This window comes from Solea solea, chromosome 17 (assembly GCF_958295425.1).
Source record: "Solea solea chromosome 17, fSolSol10.1, whole genome shotgun sequence".
Classification (NCBI taxonomy): domain Eukaryota; kingdom Metazoa; phylum Chordata; class Actinopteri; order Pleuronectiformes; family Soleidae; genus Solea; species Solea solea.
This window is the reverse complement of record NC_081150.1, coordinates 19,495,097-19,516,699: the sequence shown is the minus strand read 5'-3', so window position 1 is coordinate 19,516,699 and position 21,603 is coordinate 19,495,097. Positions and strand designations below refer to the sequence as shown.

The 21,603-nt window shown below is 40.7% G+C and overlaps 1 protein-coding gene across 1 annotated transcript in view; it reads left to right on the top strand.

The window, feature by feature from the left end:
- The window catches only part of msraa (methionine sulfoxide reductase Aa), a 32,332-nt gene that overhangs the window by 8,762 nt on the left and 1,967 nt on the right, over nt 1-21,603 (top strand). The window contains exons 2-5 of the mRNA XM_058614046.1: nt 6,814-6,882; nt 7,799-7,918; nt 11,587-11,691; nt 14,535-14,641. Of these exons, the coding sequence (XP_058470029.1) occupies nt 6,814-6,882; nt 7,799-7,918; nt 11,587-11,691; nt 14,535-14,641 (401 nt within the window). The remainder of the gene's footprint in view (nt 1-6,813; nt 6,883-7,798; nt 7,919-11,586; nt 11,692-14,534; nt 14,642-21,603) is intronic.

The following is a 21,603-nucleotide window of genomic DNA, read 5'->3' as shown; positions in this document are numbered from 1 at the left end:
TGACGATGGTAATCAGAGCAGCTGATTGAGAGGCTCGCAGAGCAAGAGGAGTGCGGGGGGGGGAGATGTAAAAGGAAGATGATAAGAAAGAGGGGGCAGGAGGAAGATGAAGAAACCAGGCAATCAGAGAGAGCGAGAGAGACAAGGAGGAAGAGGAGAGGGTGGGGGGAGGTTAGATTTAATTGCAGTGCAGTTGAGGCAATCTTTCTGTGTGTGTGTGTGTCTCCAATCTACCCCAGTCAGACATTAGCTGCAGTGATCATTCATCACTGTCAGGTCTGGAGCTCCACATGAGATGAGAGCGGGTAAACCCTGCATGCTCTGCCCAGGCCGAGAAGCTCCTCTCCTGGCCTGGGCTCAGCTGCGAGGCCCCGGTCTCGTCTTGTCTCGTGGCCTCGCAACATTTATGCTGCATTCCGATTACTTTGCAACTCGGACATCGGAGCTGGGAGTGACATCACCTCCGAGTTCTCCGGGTATGAGAGAACAGTTGTATTCCGAGCTAGCCATTGCTAGCAATACATCGCTGATCATCTGTAGGATGAGTCCGGCTCCCCAAAGGCTCGCAACTTAACCCTGTCATGACCGTCATGCTAATCAGGTCGCCGGGATTTGTTTTGATTTTATGGCTGTAGTTCAATGAGTGAGTTCTTCTGCTCCTTTTTCCAAGATAACTTTCACTTTTTCAACCTCTGGCAGTTATTCAACCGTTTAGGAATTATGATACGGAGAAGCTGACGTCACAAACGTGTGGTTGAATCTAATGTGGGTAAAACCGAATGTTCTAGATATCACAAACGATCCAGCAGTTACAGTAATGAGAAGTACTTTTCTTTTACCATTAACAACACTACCGCTAGCATTTTGCTACGCTGTTTTTGTGCGCAAAATACCACATCGAGTGGCTGGTATTGTAAACAAAGGCTAGCCCAAGATACTTTTGCATCCATGGTTTTTTCCCCCCAACTTCTCAACTGGAACGCAGTAAACTCGCGGGGCGACATCTACGATGTAAATTGAACGCGGCATTAGGTCCTGCTTTATGTTTCTACAGAAGCCCAAACAGACAAACTAGCCAAATCTAAGCTTACAATGCAAACTAAGGTACCTTTCTGGTCCCCGAAGGCCACCGTAGTTCCCTGATGTGCTTGGGAATCTGCAATCTCACCATTAGATGTCACTAAATCTGGATCTTTATTGTTTCCACTTCATTCATTTAGTAAATAAGGGCCCTCGTTATTAAAGAATAAGTAAGAAATCAGTGAAAACGACTGCTGTGATGCAGTAGCATGACTCAGCACTTTTTGCCCACAGTGTGCAGGCTGATGTGATGACACATTGTCTGCAGACATGAGTATCGACACTCGGCTCTGCTGTCTGGGCCGATCCGAATCTTTACGACGAAAACTTTCACAAATCGGTAATAATCCTCGTAATGATGCGGCCTAATCTAAGTGCACTGCTGACCTGTTTATCGTGTGTGTGTGTGTGTGTGTGTGTGTGTGTTTAATCACGTTCTGTGGTCTCACTACAGAAAATTAAAAAAACACTGAAGGATGGCGATGAAAGGACACAGAGATAAAACAGAGTGGGTCGGACTGTGATTGGCTGATTCTGCCCACCGTCATGCACACACGCACACACACACACACACACACACACACACATACTGTAGGCCTGAGCTGAAATAGAGCAGCACTAATGGGGTGTGTGTGTGTGTGTGTGTGTGTGTGCGTGTGTGTGTGTGTGTGTGTGTGTGTGTCACAGATGTCAGTGTGGATAAAGGCCTGTTCTGTGATCAGGCTTATTATTGTGACAGGATTTAGGGAGCAGCAGAGGAGACTGGGAGGCAGACTGGTTAGTCACACATAACACACACACACACTGGTTTGCATCACTTCAGAGGACATTGCAGTGACTCACAATCATTTCCTGGAGACTCAATCTAACCTTAACCATAACTACTACTGGCCTAATCCTAACCCCTGACCTCAGCCTGACTTTAAAAACATGTCTTCTTCTTTAAAAAGTAGTCATTTACGTTATGGGGACTTGATTGTCAAAATCCATAAATGTAATTTTAATTAGTTTACCTGCATTAAATATATGTATACATATATATGTATATATATATATATATGTATATATATGTATAGCAGCATTTTTCTTGAGAGTAATTATTTCAAGCTGCGCTCCTTTGAACTTCCTGTTATCGCTCCATGAACTATAACAAAGCTTCTTGTTGATTAATTGAATTCATATTCTTGTGCGAGGTCGGATGCAACTGTGTGTGTATATGTGTGTGTGTGTAAAGGAAAAAAAATAAGTGCTAACTATAGAATATTAATAAATGTTGTTCTCCAGTACGGTCACTTTTATCCACCATATTACCTTCATGGGTATTTTTTTAATATTCTGCCATTTGTTTCATTTGTCTACTTCTGCTGTACTGGCTTGTGATTGGTTGGTGCACAGTGTAGGTGGAGCTTAAGCAGGTGGTGAGACTCTCCTGTGTCCAAAATCTACACTGAAGCATGAAGAGATTTATCGGCCGTTATTGACCAATCAGCAAGGACAACATGTTGATCATAAACATCATTGTTGTTGTCATAAACATTGACCTTGTCAGGACCCGTAGTACTCATGGAGACCAAAACCCAGTCCTCACTAAGAGCGATTTATCGGCGGTTATCAACCAATAAGCGAAGACAGCACTCGAGATAAACCTCTTTAGGACCGTTTTTCTGTCCTGAACACTGTCCTGAACACATGGAGACCAAAACCTGGTCCTAATGAGACAGAACCTAGTTTGTGTGAACTGGTTAAAGTTTATGACAAGAATTTGAGTTGTTGTCAGGTTAAGGTTAGCGTTATCGCTCTGTTGTCTAGCATGCATGTGTGTGTGTGTGTGTGCGTGCCACATTGATTTCAATGGTTATTATGGAGGAAACATTTTAGAGCATGTATATGCATCACTCACAGATACAAGGTAAATAGATGAAACACAGCTGATTTGCATGTTCGACTGCTACCTGTTGTTTTTAATGTCGTTCCCCGTGAACACACACACACACACTCATTAGTATTCTGCCTGGACTTATTGTCTTTCCCTGCTGACATTTACATTTAAATTGTTTGTCTCTCTGCGTGAGCGCGCGTGTGCGTGTGTGTGTGTGTAGCCAGTAATGAACATGCCTTCACTTGTCCCTGAAGGCAGCCATTACTAACACACACACACACACACACACACACACTGGGATAACGTGAGAGGAGGAGGAGGCTCATTTTTTTTCTGTTCCATAATAAGATGGAGGATCTCAAATTTTCACAAGCGCAGGTCGTTAAAAAGGCGAAGGCCGAAGATTAGTTTGTGCCGATTTTTCAGACCCACAATTCCACACTGTTTTGTTGTTGTTATTTACTGTCAACAAGAAAGAAAGTAAAAAAAAAAGGTCACGTAACTCTTCTGCTTTGTTGTTAGAACTAGAAGAGAGAACGTAAACAGATTATTAAGTATGTGAATGTAGATTTTGATCGGACAGAACAAAGTGTTTTTTATGTGCTGCCGCTGATTAATGATTAATGATTTATGGACAAATGTTGTCAACTGCACACGGTTATCAATACACTGGGGTCAAATATTGATATTTTATATCTAGGGCTGCAGTTATAAACCAATAATTAACTTATTACTAAATTAATTGTCAGCTATTTTCATGATAGCACTCGGTTGGAGTGTTTTTTTCTGATTTTTCAGCTTTCCTAAATGTGAATATTTACAGTTTTTTTTGCTCCATGTAACAAAGAAATCGTTAAAACTGGATCATTTTTGGTTTGTGGGTCTGAGAACATCATCATTTGGAAGTTAGGTAAACATTTACTGACATTTTATCACATTTTCCAACATTGGTCATCACATTTTATGGACAAAACGATTAATTGATTATGAAAATAATAAATAAGTTTGTTGCAGCCATATTTCTATATAAAAAAAATGCAACAGATTTTTGATTCACCAGGGTCACTACTTCTTGTCTGCTCATGGTGGCGCTCATTACAAATATAAGGTAAATAAGGTATAAGGTGACACTTTCAAATATTAACAAATGTGAATATTTTGTTTCGCATTTCTCAGTTTTGCACTTTGTTTTGCTTTGTTTTTGCGTCTGTGGAGACATATCCACGCCAAACAGGCAGAAGAATCTCTTGGCGTGAGTAAAGCGGAGACTACGTTGTGTGTAATTACTCGGTGGTCCACAAGGGAGTGATATATGTTCCTGCACTGGCAGTTTTCACATTATATGGTTGTCTTGCAGTGTATAGATTATCGCAGAATCAGTTTTTTTATCCGTAATATTGGCGCTATCTCGTGTCCTGTGTTTATTGTGAATTGTAACATGAGTTAGCGTTTCTATAAACGTCAAAAATCTATCAAAGTATACAAATAAAATGCTCATAATAGTTTATGTATAGTTTTCTGATATACTCTGATTATATATAAGTATATATATCTATATATATGTGTATATATATATCTATATACATACATAGTATATATGTATGTGTATATATATATATATATATATATATATATATATATATATGATTATATACTGACTCATTTAGCCTCCCTTGTCTATGAGGCACCATGTATTTAATGTGTTTTATAAATAACTGACTCAGCTCTGGAGCTTCATCCCTGTGTGTGTGTGTGTGTGTGTGTGTGTGTGTGTGCGTGCGTGCGTGCGCGTTTGTGTGTGTGACGGTCACTGCAGGAGGAAACACTGCTTCTGTCATCAGACAAACAAGACTCAGAGAGATTCTCTCTGTGTGTTTATGGTCCAATAGAACAAAATGTTAAATTCACACAACAAATTAAATTTTTATTGTGTGTGTGTGTGTGTGTGATCCATCTGGCTGCTTTTGTCTGAAGGCACGCTGCCTCACATGACAATTACTCTGCCATGCATAAAGGTGTGTGTGTGTTTGTGTGGTCTTGTATGTGTTACCTCTGCAGGACATTTTTTTTCTCTCTCTCATAAACACTGACCTTGTCAGGACCAGTACAGTCCACATGGAGACCAAAACCTGGTCCCACTGAGGCAGAACCTCAATCTCTGAGAAACTGGTGTTGAGTTTAGGCGCTAAAATTTGTAGATTTGTGGTTGTGGTTCATCTGGATCTCACTCACACACAAACCTGTTTTTATATCAAAGTGAGGACACATCATCTCGCCCTCTTACCCTAACCATCATAACTAAGTGTTTAATCCTTAACCTAAACCCAATTCTAACCCTAAAAAAATCCCTGTAATGTTGTGGGGCTCAGACAAAATGTCCCCACAAGGTCAAAATGATAGATTTTGTCAATCTTTCTGGACCTCACAAACATATAAATACGAGTACACACACAGACATTACACTGACTACAGTTACGTGAATTTCCTGGAGACGTAGTTTAAATACTAAACCAGATTTTTAACCCTGGAAAATCCTGCCCTAAAGTTGTGGGGCCCAGACTTACTTGAACCTAAACCCTAACTACAACTGACCTAACCTATAACCTTTAACATACAACATGTCTACACCTTAAAATTTAATATTTTACCTTACTGGGACATTTTTGTCCCCATAATGTGAGTGTGTAAACAGATGTATGTCCCCACAACAGGAGTAATACTTGAAACACATTTTTAGTGAAGTGATAATGCATTAACTCGCCCCTTAACCCAAACATTTAAACCAGCTTTTAACGCCTGAAAAAGCCCCTTTAAAGTTGTGAGGATCAACCAAAATATCTGTTTCCCTCTGGTTTATACACACGTTGGTCCTCACAGAGATATACATACACACACACACACACACACACACACACACATGCTGGAATCCTGCAGCCGTATGTCATCATGCTGATGCGTGTTAGCGCAGCCAGGTGGCTGCACAGCCTCAAATGGCCGTGCACCTCTGGCTCTGTGCTCATGACAGAGAGAGAATTCAGCTGCCATGGAATTATGCAGAGCTGCTGCTGTTTAAGTGGGTCACTGTGTGCGTGTGTGTATATCTTTATTTATTTATTTTTTTTTTTGTGGTTCAGATTTATGAAAAATGCAGCGTTTGTTTGAAATCTGCCGTTTCTTCCCAGATAAGAGTTTAACTCTTAGTGCTCATGTCCTTATATGGACATCCTGAGGGTTTGTGTTTATAGGCCACATCTTCAGGTTTTACGAAAAAAAAAAAAAATTGTCTTCTTGTGTTGTTTTTGAATCAAAGTTATGATATATTTATTTTATTTCATCGAATTAACTCATACAGTGAACGTTAAAAGACAAGGTCAGTGTCTCTTATTTTGAAAGGCAGGTTGAAAGGAAGTGGTCCTACATTATAAAAGATGGCCGAAAACGTTCAAAAACGTTCATTCACTTAACGTCCGAGTTGTGGCTTTTGTTCATTTTGTTTTTGGGGATTTGTAAAAGTGTTGCACTTTCGGTAGTAATGGTTTGCACTTCCAGGCCACCATAGAATTGACAAAATGGATGCCGTGCTGTGTTAAACAAGTTTGAACAAGTTATTCAGATTACTTATGTTTTAAATCAAATGAAAAGTAGAAGAGAAAACAAGACGCTTCTGCAATGACTTCAATCTCTGACTTCAAGATTTGTGTCCATGTTTTTCTCAATAATGATATTACTGTATTATTCATAATCTCTGTCTCTGTGTCTATCTGTCTGTCTCTCTGTCTCTGTTTCTGGTTCTCTCTGTCTCTGTGTCTCTGTCTGTGTCTCTGTCTGTGTCTCTGTCTCTCTGTCTCCTGCAGCCAAACATGAGGTCAATGGTAACAGGACTGTTCCACCTTTTCCAGAGGGGACAGCCATGGCCATCTTCGGTAAGCGTCGTCATGTCACACTTGAGTTTCGATGCTGCTGGTATGACCTACAGAGAGAAATTATGTACATATATATATGTATATATATATATATATATATATATATGTATATGTATATATATATGTATATGTATATATATATATATATATATATATATATTTTTTTTTTTTTTTTATATATATATATATATATATGTATAGTTTTATATATATATATATATATAGGGCCACACAGTGGTGTAGTGGTTAGCACTCTCGCCTTGCAGCGAGAAGACCCGGGTGCGAGCCCCGGTTGGAACAAGGGCCTTTCTGCATGGAGTTTGCATGTTCTCCCTGTGTGTGCGTGGGTTCTCTCCGGGTACTCCGGCTTCCTCCCACAGTCCAAAAACATGCAATGTGGGGATAGGTAAATTGGACACTCCAAATTGACCATAGGAGTGAGTGTGAGAGTGAATGGTTGTTTGTCTCTATCTGTGTGTGTGGCCCTGCGATGGACTGGCGAACTGTCCAGGGTGTACCCCGCCTATCGCCCGATGTAGCTGAGATTGGCACAGCACCCCCCGCGACCCTCTGGCAGAGGATAAAGTGGTAGATGATGATGATATATATATATATATATACATATAAAAAACTTTAGATGGTGCTAATTTTAAGAATACAATGTGCTAATATAAAAATTGAAACAGATTTGAAGAATGTGGCTGATAATCTGAACATAAAACACCGTTACTTTAACTGTAAATTAGAAAAAAATAATCCAACATCATGGCACACAATTTGTTTCCTTGACGTATGAAAGATTTATTTTTACAAATATTATTTAACAATCGCACTTTTCATGACGTGCAGGACAGTGATGAACAGTTCCCCACGAGTTTGACCTCATAAAAGTTGTTTTGTTCCCTTTTTTCCAAAGGTATGGGCTGTTACTGGGGAGTGGAGAAGAAGTTTTGGGGCCAAAGAGGGGTTTATTCCACTCAAGTGGGCTTCTGCGGAGGATTCACACCTAACCCCACCTACAGGGAGGTGTGCACAGGTAGCCGTCACGCACACTCTCTCACACACACACACACACATACACTCGCACACACACACACACACACTCTCACTCACTTCTACTCTCACACACACACACACACACACACACACACACACACACATACACTCGCACACACACACGCACACACACACACACACACACACACTCTCTCACTCACTTCTACTCTCACACACACACACACACACACACATTTTGGTCGTCGTCTATTGAGAGTCAATAGATTGTGGAAAAACAAGACACACTCCACAGTTGTAGTGAATCATTTTCCCCCAGGTCCTATTATACAGGGGCATGGATTAGGACGCTATTGATGCCTGACCACTGTGTGTGTGTGTGTGAGACCAGACCTCCCAGTGACTCCAGCAGCCAGCCAGTAATGAAACCATCATTAGAGCTGCATGGCCGCCTGTCGCCTTTACCTCCTCACTTAGTTTGTGTGAGAACAGTGGGGGAAACAAGTCACTGTCAAACACTCGGGGAAACTTTGCTTGATTAATTGACGGGAGAGTCTCGCTCTCTCTCGCTCTCTCTCGCTCTCTCTCGCTGTCTCTCGCTGTCGATCGTGCTGTGTGTGCAGATGCACGGCGACAAACAAACGCTGAAGGCAGCAGGTGGCTGTTTATAGTTTAATTGGAAGCAACTGTGAAAATGTAGGGAAAAAAATAAATAAAAATAGACGGCGTTAAATACGACGTAAAACGCTCAGTGGTGGTGATAACAAATCAGAGGGAGAAGAGTCACCATGTATAAATACGTATATATATACAGTATATGTATAAATATATGTATAGTACCACAGTCAGGTGAACTTTTTATCGTAGAACATTAATGTCGTTACACCATATGATGGCGACAGATTGGTTCGTCTAAAAAAAAAAAAAAAAGCCGTAGGTCTGCTCTCTAATCAAATCCAGTGTCATTACTTCACCATATGACATCACTGTGAGACATCCCTGTTTGACTTTGTCATGACCTTGTACTCACTTCCTCACTCAGACTCAGAGAAAAAAGGAATGAAAGATTTTGAGAATTAGTAACATTTCTGCATCAAAATATGTAGAAAGGACACAAATAATGCCGCTTAACTTTGGAGGAGTGTGCCGACGTCAGCCAAAATGTTTCCAACACTTTTTAAATCCACAAAAATCCTTTTAAGATTTTCATAATAATACACTTAAAAATGCTCTAAATCATTCTCAAATGTCCTGGGGGCCACTGAGCGTCTACTCTGGCCAGTAGGGGGCATGGGGTCAAGTGGTTGCTTTTTTTGGGGGGAAAAAGCGACTGTTCACACAACCAGTGCAGTCACAGTGCCGGCCCCAAACCTGGACAAATGGGAAGGTTGTGTCCAGCGTTGTGTCCAGCGTTGTGTCCAGCGTTGTGTCCAGCGTTGTGTCCAGCGATCCATTCTGCTGAAGTGTTGCAAATTCGCTGTGTTGCATCATCTGCTGTGGCGCCCCCTAGAGGCAAAGGGAGAGAAAAAAATAAAAAAAGTGGCAAGTTTGAGATTAAATCATCATCTGTGCTCACAGGACTCTTCATTATTATTATAAATATTTTACAATAGAAGTATAGTAGTAAGGGGAAGAGAAACCCTGGTTTCTGAGTGCTTCTATTTTGAAAGCAGGTCGGTCAGTTGAGGATTGTCACGTTTAACATTCTAAATTAACACTAAACGCTGCCTTGACTTTGCGACTAGGGTTGTCGCGATTCTCTAAATCCTCGGTTCGTTTATATTTTTTGGTCACGATTTGATCTTTTATCGTAGATGGGTCTGCCAATGTTTAGACTAGTCCTCGTCCATCAGTGATCACAGGAAACATCAGCATCAGTGATCAAGTCGAGGAGGAGGTTGTGAGATAAAACCTTTAATACAGATCAGCAGATCCCTACTGCCGCTGCTTTATTTTCTATTCTGCTTCTAAAAACCATCACTTTATTTCTCATTCAGCCCAAGATGAATTTATTCCTGCGAGATCAGCGTGGCGGCGAGGCATTAATTTAATATCGACCGCTGCTTTAGTCTCTGTTCGCCAATATCTACAGCAGGAATCCATAACTCCTGATATTAAAAAAGTAATAAGACAGAGAGAGACAGAGAGAGAGAGAAGGGTGGAAGGAGAAAGGGGGGAAAGATGAGGTTCAGCGTGATGGGTCATGCTCATTACCAACACCAGCTGCTATCTCTCCGTCTGCAGGAGTCATCATTTTCTTCACATTCAAATTAGCCCTGAAATGACAAGGGCTTTTCAAGGACTGTACCTTTTATTGTATATATATATATATGTATATATATATGTATATATATATATATATATATATATATATATATATATATATATATATACAGCCGGGTGTTTTAATTTTGACTGAATTCCAAAAATTAGTAAATTAAATTCCAAAACACTATCCGCTTGCTCTTGAACCAAGGTCGTCTTATTTCATTCTTCCAAGGTTTTTATATCCATAGCTCTTCATCAGCAGTCGTTTAGTTTCCATCAGTTTATTACAGTTTCAACTTTTTCGAGCAACTCAAGGTCAAACTTATGACGCTCTTTCACGTCACAGTTCCGGCACGGCACGGCACGGCACGGCACAGCCTGGTGGTGGTTTTTGTTTTAGTTCCTGCTCTGACGAGGTTTCAAACCTGTGCTGAGGGGATGCTAAAACTGTGATGTCGACAGATTTGCCGGTCACTGATTGGTCCGAGAGTGTCGTCACTGGAAGAGTCACAAGCGTGACGTCTGACACGAGAATCCAAGCTAACGGTGCCGAACTGTAGATCAGTTAAAAGGACTGGAAAATCCTGAATATGTTTGTTAATCGCCAACATTTAGCAAAGGAAATGTCTAAAATCTCAACATTTAACAGAGGAGTTAACAGAGGTGCATTTAGCGTCAGCACTGCGATCGTGAGCCTGAATCACGTTCAGTGGTATTTCAGTTCAGTTACTGTGTCAGAGTCTGTCACCATCCCTGCTGTCGCTGGACAGGATTTGGCAAGCGTACTCCTCATTACCGTAACTCCTTTAGACCGTTTGTGATATCGAGAAAATTCAAAAACTATGGACTGGCGATCTGTCTAGGGTGTGACTCGCACCTTTCAGCTGACCCTCATGTGGAGGATAGAGCAGTAGAAGATGGATGAATGGATGCCGTAAAGCAGAGAAATATAGTCATTACGGTAGAACTTCATTGTCCAAATCCAGCACTTGCACGTGGACATGGCGACTCCACACACTTTGAGGCGGCTCTATCGTAAAACAACCCAAACCGCATTCGAGTCGTGCCAAGTAGTGCTGGAACTGTATAACACGGTAATTTAACATTCTGGAACTTTCTACGATCACAGCCGCAGGTCTTCTTGAGGAATTATCAATGAAGAAAAGTCTAAAAAAAATTTTTATCAAGTTTTCGAAAAGATTTCAATTCCCCACACAAAAATGTTTGCACCAGTTAAATACTGTTGTCTGTCTCCATGGTTTTCTCCTGTCCCCCATTTTCTCCTTTCACCACAACCTGTCTTGGCAGATGGCTGCACATCTGAGTCTGGTTCTGTCAGAGATTTCCTCCTGCTATCTCCCACCGATGCCTAGTGCTTGCTCATTGTGTGAATTGACATCACAAATGTTGTGTTGTGTGCAGGTAAAACAGGCCACGCTGAGGTGGTGAGAGTCGTCTTCCACCCAGAGAAGATCAGCTACGCTGACCTGCTCAAGGTCTTCTGGGAAAACCACAACCCGACTCAAGGTACAGCCTCACCAACACTTGGTAAACTGTCAAACCCCTGATGGAGAACAGGATGTTTGTTTCTTTGAATGGCAACCCAGACTTCACTGGTCAAGTCGAGTCAAATTTATCTGGAAAGCTTCACAAAGTACAAAGGTGCAAAACCTAAAACAATAAAATGTGATAAAAGTTCAACTGTAACACAATAAAAGTCCGATACGTGCGGTTTTGAATATTCTCAGCCTGAAGTGAAGGCCACGGAGAAGGAGGTGGCTCTTTAAGGGTGATTTAGAATGGAGTAAGACAAATATTACAGTAGCAGCAGCGCCAAGACTCTGCCTCACCGTCATAAATCATCAATGTTTAACCTCCACTTATGTGTTTCTTACCACTGCTGTAAGGAGAAAGTGTTAGGAGAACGAGATAAATGGTCTGTTCATGCAGGAACGCTCGCTTCTCACTGGGAGAATCGCTGGAATTTAATTAAATATGAACACAAGTCGTCAAATCTAGTCTTGAGAAGGATACTTGAGTAAAAGTACCTGAAAGTCACTTATTTATAATATTACTTAAGTAAAAGTCTTAAAATATATGACATTTACTGTACTTAAGTATCAAAAGTCATTTTCTGATGTAAAATATACTTAATTTTTTAGAAGTAAAAGTATTAAAAAAATTAAGTTGTCTTTCAACTGGAAGGTTGTGGGTTCAATTCCTGCCTCTGCTTGTCTGCATGTGTCCTTGAGCAAAGACACTTAACCCAATGTTGCAGCGTGTGAATGGGTGAAAACTGTGGTGTAAAGCAGCTCATCAAGACACTCTTCTTCTTCTGATTTGGTAGTAACAAGTAGCAAAGATGGTTAGAGGAAATGTAGTGGAGCAGAAGTACACAATTATTTAAGGTAATGCAGTGGAGTAAAAGTACAGAAATATATAAGGAAATGTAGAGTAAAAGTATACGAATATTTAAGTAAATGTAGAGTAAAAGTACACGATTATTTAAGGTAATGCAGTGGAGTAAAAGTACAGAAATATATAAGGAAATGTAGAGTAAAAGTACACAATTATTGAAGGAAATTTAGTGGAGTAAAAGAATACGAATACTTAAGGAAATGTAGAGTAAAAGTATACAAATATTTAAGGAAATGTAGAGTAAACGTGTACGAATATTTAAGGAAATGTAGAGTAAACGTGTACGAATATTTAAGGAAATGTAGAGTACAAGTGTATGTATACTTAAGGAAATGTAGAGTAAAAGTACATAGTTGTAGTGAAGTAAAAGTACACAGATGTAGTGTAGTAAAGGTACAAGTTGCTAGAAATATAAATAAAAAAGTAAAGTACAGATATGTGAAGTTTGTACTTTAGTACAGTAACAAAGTATTTGTACTGTGTTACATTACATCACTGATGAAATCATGTAACGTTTCAGGTTTCCGGTAAAAACCCAGGTAATGACGCCGCTCACACTTTTGTCTCAAAGCGTCGCACTCACTAAAAAGAACAGGAAGTTCGGAGCTTCTGATGAGTGAAGTCTACAGCTGAGAACATGAAGATGTTTCACTCTCACTGTCGTCTCCACACAGATGATGTTCTCTGCGTCCTAAAAATATGTCTGGAACAAAATATTGCACTTTGGACCAAAGTGTTTTTATTGATCACGCACACGCACGCACACACACACACACACACACACACACACAGGTTAAAACATTGTGTCTGCTGACAGAAGAAGAAGAAGCTGACGCAGGAACGATGAAGAGATACGTGACGAAATGATCAGAGAAAAGAGAGGAGAGAAAAGGAGTTCAGCTCTGCCAAGAAAGACGAGTCATATTTTTGGAAAAAGTGCCAGCGGTTGTTTTTAGATGATGTAATGTTCTCTTCATGAAAGCACCTTCACGTCAGCTGAAATATTCAAGCCTGTGTGTGTTTGTGTTACTTTTCTCAGTCTTGTGACTAAACACCATTTAGTTTTAGTCACATATTAGTCGTCTGAGATGTTTTAGTTGATCTCATGGGTTTTATCCAGAGACTATAAGAATGTGCTACATAGAGTGTCTTATATCCTTCTTTCAGCACAACCTATAGGCAATCTGATGAAAAATATATATTTTTCAATGATCACCATCTACATAAACACACCTGAGTAAAAAAATAGTGCTCACATTTTTAAAAAATCTGATTCAATTTGTGAAATTTGGAAATACGTCAGTGTTCATGGTTCGCTTGGCTTTGCTTTTATGGTCTTACAGTGTCACAAATCTGCGTTTCTTAACATGACAAAAGATGTTCCCCAAGGTTCTATTTTGGGACCCATCTTATTTTCTACTTATTTTAACCCTATTACCCCCCATCATGATAGTCAGGCCACCTGAATTTATTTTGATTTCATGGCTGTATCTTTTTTCAAGATAACTTTCACTTTCCATATCTGACAGTCATTCAACCATTTAGGAATTACACCACTGAGAAGCTCCGTCTGTGATTGGTCGTTTCGCGGAAGCACTGACAAGCATATCAACACAAAGCTCGATTTCTCTGCTTTTTTTTAATTTTCTAGATATCAAAAACAGTCTAGGAGTTATAGAATGGCGATGACAGGATGGTGACAGAAGGGTTAATGAACTGGTGAAAGATATAAAACGCTAAAACCCACTTCTATGCGGATGACACTGTAATCTACACACAAGTCCCTTCATATGGCTTTTAATTCCTGCTTTAATGAGCTTAAAATGAGTGGTTTTCTCAGAATCTCATTCACGGCAGCCAAGTGATCTTAATGTTGTTGTTGCTCATTTTGTATGTCTCGTTTTCGTCCACGTGATTAACACTGGTGTGTGTTTGTTTGTGTGTTTGTTCAGGGATGCGTCAGGGGAACGACATCGGGACGAGTTACCGCTCGGTCATCTACACGTTCACAAAGCAGCAGCTGGACGAAGCGCTGGCCTCCAAAGATGAATTCCAGAAGGTGCGTGTGTTGTCCACACTGTCTTTGAAAATGTCCACTCTCTCTCTCCTCATTGTCCACGGTTTTCCTCTGACTACATTTCCCAGCATCCCCCTCTGCTGCTCAACCCTCACTCTGTATCAAAAGCACTTTTAATGGCAGCAGCGGATGAAATGGATTCGTCTTTGTGCGCAAGAAACATTTTTCACCATATACTGTACACTAACACACACAAGGAAACAAAAGATGTTCACACACACGCACACACACTCCCTCCCTCCCTCTCGCTCTCTCCTGCTGAGACTTCTGCACCACCATCCCACCAACAGGGCTTGTTGCCATGGAAACTGACGAGGAAGAGGTTACTGTGTTGGACTCTTATTCTTCCCTGCTCTATTCTGGTGGAGTCTGCTGTGTTTTGTTCTCTCTCTGCATTTCTGCCCCTTGTCAGCGAAATCTCTCTCTCTCAGTTTCCTCTCAGCGGGATTCGTCTCTCGGACCAAAAAAGATCCCCCCCCCCGATCCCTGGGTTCAAGTGCTTTTTTTTCTTCGTGAATATGCAGTTGTAAAACATTACTGCTGTTTTCCACAGACAGCAAAAGGTCAAAGACACTGTAATGGTTTTAGTCATGGCCTGACTTTTTCTGACAGACGCTACTGAATGTGTGGGAGGTAGGTAGGTAGGTAGGTAGGTAAGAAGGACCCATTGTGGGTCAGTGTCAGAGCCCAAACTTTGGCAAGTTTTATTTTAAATTTTAATCAATTCTGACAATGGATAAATTTGATGGCAAACGAGGACATGGAGACTTCATTAAATGTCGTCACTTCGTCCTCCCAAGCTCATACGAATCACCGTGAAGCCTGAGCTTTTCCTGCTGAACCTGCACTCGAGTCCAAATTTCTATAAACAATTTCATCAACAATTAGTATCAGCAAAAAAAAAAAACAAACGTCTAGTTTTCAAATTTAAAGTGTGTGTGTGTTCATTTTGCTCAGCACTTTCCTCCTCCTCTACAGAGGAAACGTGAGTAAATGTAGTCGCTCCATTATTATAGTGTGCACGTTGCTGTTCGTCTGGAGCTATTTTATGATTATTAGCTATAAATAAGTTCACCAGCCTTTGAGAGAGGAGCAAATTACTACAGATGCTTATAGAAAAAACGTTATTTGTTTTTACCGCAGAGGCCTGTGGACTCAGCTCTGTGTGTGTGTGTGTGTGTTGTTTTCAGATTGACAGATGCTCAAGAACAGTTTCTATCTGTCTTTAAAGTGTGAGCAGTAGATTTGATTCTTCAAACCGTCACATCTCTCTCTTTATCATCAAAATCTCTCCAGGTTTTGTTTCCTCCATCGTCGTTCTTTTTTTTTCTTTTTTTTTTTCCTCACCAGATTGCCTCCCCCACCCTCTCCCATCTGTGTGTGTGTGTGTGTGAGCAGTTGGCCTATAACAAACACACTCCATGCCAAACCATCTGGGCCTTAAATCTGTCCTCCACGAAAATCGCTTTAGTTGCAAAACTAACACACAGTCCAACACACACACACACACACACACACACACACAGAATGACTCTTCCGGGTTTGTCCACATTATATTTTGGCTAATTTCTTCATGCTCTTAACTTTGTATTTGGTTTGACTTCCTCTTGTATCTTTGTCCCATTTCTCGTGCCATTTCAGTGACAATGAGGACACAATTCTGTCTTAAACGCATCTTTGTCCTGCGTCCACCCGACCTGTCTCTCTTTTGTCCTTCAAACACGGCCAAAGCTGTGTGGCTTAATATTGGGGTCTGTGTAGAATGTGGACGATCGTTACCGATAGAATCAGAAACGAGGAGTCGAAGCTTCTAAAATAACCGGGGCGGGAGAGGTGGACAGAGGGCATTGGCGACTTATTTTTGTCGATAAGATCGGCCACATTCAACGCCCCTGAAGATCGCTTGTCATCCTCAGTTATCATGTCAGTGGCCTCTCCCTTCCTGCCAGCACGATACAGCCCCGTCATTAAAACATGAATTACTTCAGGCTCCCAAATAATCTCAGGTGGAGTCCGTGTTGTTGTTTGTTAAAAAGCTTCCGAAAAGTCACTTTTCTTCTGTCTTTTCCTCACATTCGCTCGACCTGTTTCTTCGGTTTCTTTCCAAATGCACTGAAAATGTGAGTCACATCTCACCCCCCTATTCTAGTTCAACTTTTGGTTTGATCCAATTCCAGGGCCTCTCGGTGCGTTCCAGTTGTAGTAGAAAGTCGGAGCGACCTCAACAAACCTGCACTTCTGTCATATTTATTCCACATGAAATCAGTTGTACTTGTAAATTTTTTATTTGTGGATGTGTTGCTACGCTTTTTGTGTCAAAAAAACGTTGCGTAAGACATCAACTTGTATTGCTAACAAGGTCTAACCTAATATCTGTCTTTTTAAATGTGAGAAACGTCTGACTCTCAATAGCATAACTGTCCCACTGTTCAAATTGTGGCATGTGACTTTCCGAGGTCACCGGTGCAGGCAGTGCCGAATTTGACCTTGTTCGGATTAGAAATGTGAGAGATATCGGTAGAAATGCGACAGATATATCGCTGAAAGAGACGCGCTTCTGTAACTGTTAACGTAATGACCATTGAAATATTGCATATCAAATTTCTAAAATAAACATCTAGTCTGTAGTACTGTAGAGTTTGTTTAGTCTCTTCTGTTGTGAAATGAACATAATATTTTTCATATTTATATGAATTTTGTGCAAAATAAATTAACATAGAGGGCGCTAGCCTAGAATTAAAGGAGTTAGCATCGTATTCACTCTGCGGTTTTCGTCATTAGTCAAATTGGGGGATGTTGGCGTGTTCGCCTTTATCCGATAAATATACATATTAAAGCCAATACCGGCCGATAATTTCGTGCGCCCTCTATCTCGCCGCACAGGACGATGCTTTTCTAAGACACACCTACCAGACTGTCCCTCATCCTCATGAATTAAATACCTTGGCTTTTTCTGCCACAGTTCACGCACGTACTGAATGTATAAAAAATGTAGACGGAGCAGAGGACGGAGTGGGAGGAAGAGGAGGAGGAGGAGGAGGCGAGGAAGGGAAGAAGGGAAGGAAAGGAAGGGAGGATTTACAAACCAGAGAGTGATGTGTTTAATTTGGTGTCAGTTTCACCACCTGACTTGATTGTATTGTTCAAACGGAGAGTGATTGGGGAATTTGGTGTGTGTGCGTGTGTGTGTATGTATATATATATATATATATATATATATATGTGTGTGTGTGTGTGTGAGTACAACAGCACTGCAGATAATTACCTTACAGGCGGCTGCTGGTTTGTCTGCAGCATGAAAGGAGCCTCCCTTTTCTTCTCCTGCCTCCTACCCATCATTAGGGTGTGCACTGCATCTAAAGCGGCAGATGGAAGTGGTAATGGTGTGTGTGTGTGTGTGTGTTTTATGTAATAGTGTGTGCTCGCTCAGTGGGTGCATGTATGGGTGCTAAAGCAGTGTGTACTCATTGTTCTGGCATCTCTATTCTCTGGTGATGCACCCCTCTCTCCCTCCCTCTCTCTCACTCTCTTTTTTTTCTCCTCCTAAAAACCAGAAACAGCTGCTTTTTTTTCTTTTCTTTTTTATTTCTTCTCTCTCTTCCTTCTTTGTGTGTGAAATCCCTCCCCGGCACTTTTAAAACATGGCAGCTTCACCTTCTTCTCTCCCCCCTCCATTTCTATTTCTATTTCCTCCATTCCTCCCCGTGTCTCGTGGGTGCTTATCAGTGTTGTTCACGTTTTTTCTCCCTTCCTTTACCAGAGAGCAGCAGTCGGAGGTATTTGCATTCCAAATGAGCAATCTACTTCTCTGACATGCAAATTAATGGATGTGAATTATGCATTTATAGCTGCAGAGGCCGGGGATGTTTGCGGGGATGCCGTTACACTGGTGTGAGGATGGAGAATGCAGCCATTTTGGGGCTTCATGGGTGTAAGACGCGGCTCGTGTTTTACACTGGGAACCAAACATTTGTTATTATATAAAATGTAGAGTGAACAGAAAACTCTCTGGTTTTCTGGCTGCGTCTTTGCCCCTACAATTTCCGGTGCTATTGCTCCGTTTCGTCCGTCATCAAACGTTCCTTATACGGCCAAAAGGCTCTGATTGTCCGAGTAAAAATGAGCCTCACTGGTGTTGGAAAGAAGTTGGACAGTTTGTGAGTCTCAAATCGGACGACCTCGCAAGCCCAATACGTGGGATTCCACGCTTGTTTTTATTAAAAACATTCAATGTTGACACCACATTTTCAATAAAGCAAGAACCAGAACCACGCTTGGATTCACCCAATTTTAATCTAGGCCTGCAACCAACGATTATTTTCAAAATTAATTAAAAGAAACAGAAGGAAACTGATTCAGTTTGAAAGATTTTCTTTGTTACATGGAGCAAATAAACCAGAAAATATTCACATTTAAGAAGCTGAAAAATAAAACCTCAAACCAATGAATAGGTTATCAAAATAGTTGATGATTAATTTAGTAATTGATTTTACTCTAAGTCAGGGGTGTTAAAAAAACTAAATTTAGTTTACTCTTCTGTCTCTAACTCACCTCTCCCCCCCTCCTCTCCTCTGTCCCCCATTTTTCCTTTCACCACAACCTGTCTTGGCACATGGCCGCACATCTTTGAGCCTTATTCTGTCAGCGATATAGGGAGTTTCTTGTCTCTCTCCACTGATGCCTCGAGTGGTTGCTCATGGTGTGAACTGCTGTTGTTTCTCCACTCTCGATAAAGTTGTCCATGTACTGAGCCTTGAGATAATGGATGTTGTGATTTGGCGCTATACAAAGAAAACAGAATTGAATTGAATTGAACAACTTCAACAACAAGAACTCCAAATTTGTCCCTATGCTTAACATTCAATAAAGTATCTTTTCAAAAAACATATGATGAACAACCTGAAATGTCTTGACAAAAAATGCAATTTCAACAATATGATGTTTACCATGTACACGAATGCATTACAATCTACAGATCACAGTGGATCTACAAAATATATATTATAGGTGTCTGGAACTAGTATTAATGTTCACAAATGCATCCTGCGGGCCGCACATTTGACAGCGCCTTCTGTCCAAACCTCTCAGAGCAGCAAAGAAAAACCGCTTCTCTGTGTGTGTGTGTGAGTCAGATGAAGCGTGATTGTTTCTTCCGTGGTTGATGTTCTCGTTGCATCACAGGACGTTTGTTTTTTTGTTTTTTCAACACAGTTTCTCAAACTTTCTAAGAGGAAGCCACTGGCTTGAAATGTCTTAAAGTCAGCGTTCTGCAACGTCAAGTCTCATTAACAGTGAGTTGCAGCCCATCTCAGTAATAGGTTTATGTGTGCGTGTGTGTGTGTGTTCACCAATGGCCCATTATTCCTCCATGAAGACATTTGTGTGTGAAACTGCAGATCGAAGCTTTCGTTGAGTCACGTCCCAATTTCTCTTTTCTCTAACTCAACATTTTTATTGATTTTTAAATTTCCAGTGTCAGTCAGTGGCGGCTGAAGTTGGAATGTGTAGCTTCTTTTCTTTATCAGTTGTGTTTACATTCGTAAAAAATCAAAAACAGAACAAAAATGAGAACGATTTAGGAAACATAACAAAATTCACAACAGTACCAAACCTCACAAGACTCTTGACCTTCGAAAGCAAAATGTCCTCGCTTTTTAAAAATGTCCTCGCTTTCTGAAAATGTCCTCACTTTCTGAAAATGTCCTCGCTTTTTAAAAATGTCCTCGCTTTCTAAAAATGTTCTCGCTTTCTGAAAATGAACTTCAGTCGTATAAAACACCCACAGAGATTAAAATACTTTGTGATTTCATTAAGGTTGATATAAAATATGGTGAAGCAGCTTTTTTATTTGTAAAAGAACAAACTTCAGACACAAATTATTCCAGATTAAGTCAAGGAAATTGTCTGAAATGGCTGGTTTCAGAATTTTAGAAGTGACTTTTTGGAGTATTTGTGTTCTGACTTAAAGTAAATCCCCTTTGGACAATGTCTGAAGGTAGCTTATATTGGTTTAAATCAACAGTAAAAAAAATTATATTATATTTTATTTTACCCTCTCTTTTCTCTCCCGACTCTTTGTGTGTCTGCAGACATTCATTTAAATATAAGAAATAAAGCAGCCTGAGTCACAAAGTGCAGCTTCAACAGAAAAGAGAATCCCACTCTGCTGTGTTGTACCCCTGCACTACTTACTCAGATTAAATTGTGGTGTCAGTACAGTCATGGTGGGAAATCTTCACCGGCGCTGATGAATCAAACAGCGGGGAGCGAGTGAGCGAGCGCTCCGTCCATTAAAAAAAAAAAGAGATGGACCTTCTGTGTCTCTTTGGTCTCGTCGGGTTTTTTTTTGTGTGCATTAAAAGCGCGGCGGACCCTCCGGACTCGTTTGCTGACACACGCTCGCTCTCTAACAACTTCCGCCTGCTGACGTCAGTCGGAGTTCAAATTGTTTTTCTAACTATTAACTCTCTGCGACTATTAGACGCACCAACGTGTGAAATTACCCATCACAGCTTCAGGCCTGATGGGCTTGTTTTTTTGTTTTTTTCCTCCGACTAAAAATAAACAGAGGAGTTTTTATTGTTCCCTGGAGGAGTTCAGTGCGGGGAAAATCGCAAACCATTTAAAAATAAACCCATTAATATCATATTTACATCGGCTGTGATTTGTTGACTCGTCGACAGACTTTACGTATTTATCTAAAAAGTGCACACTTAACAAGAAGACGGCCGATATATCAGCTTCCAAATGTTAAGGCAAACCATCTTGATTGCCCCCTGGTGGCTGGCTGCTGTAAACTATAGGAAGGAAGGACTATATGAAGCTCTAACATTGCTGCAACTTTCTTTAGCTAGCTAGCATAAGCTCTGGCGCTGTCTTCTGAGCATGTACGATTAGTGTGCAAAGAGAGGTACGGGTTACAATCGGGGTGTGAAGAGGATTTC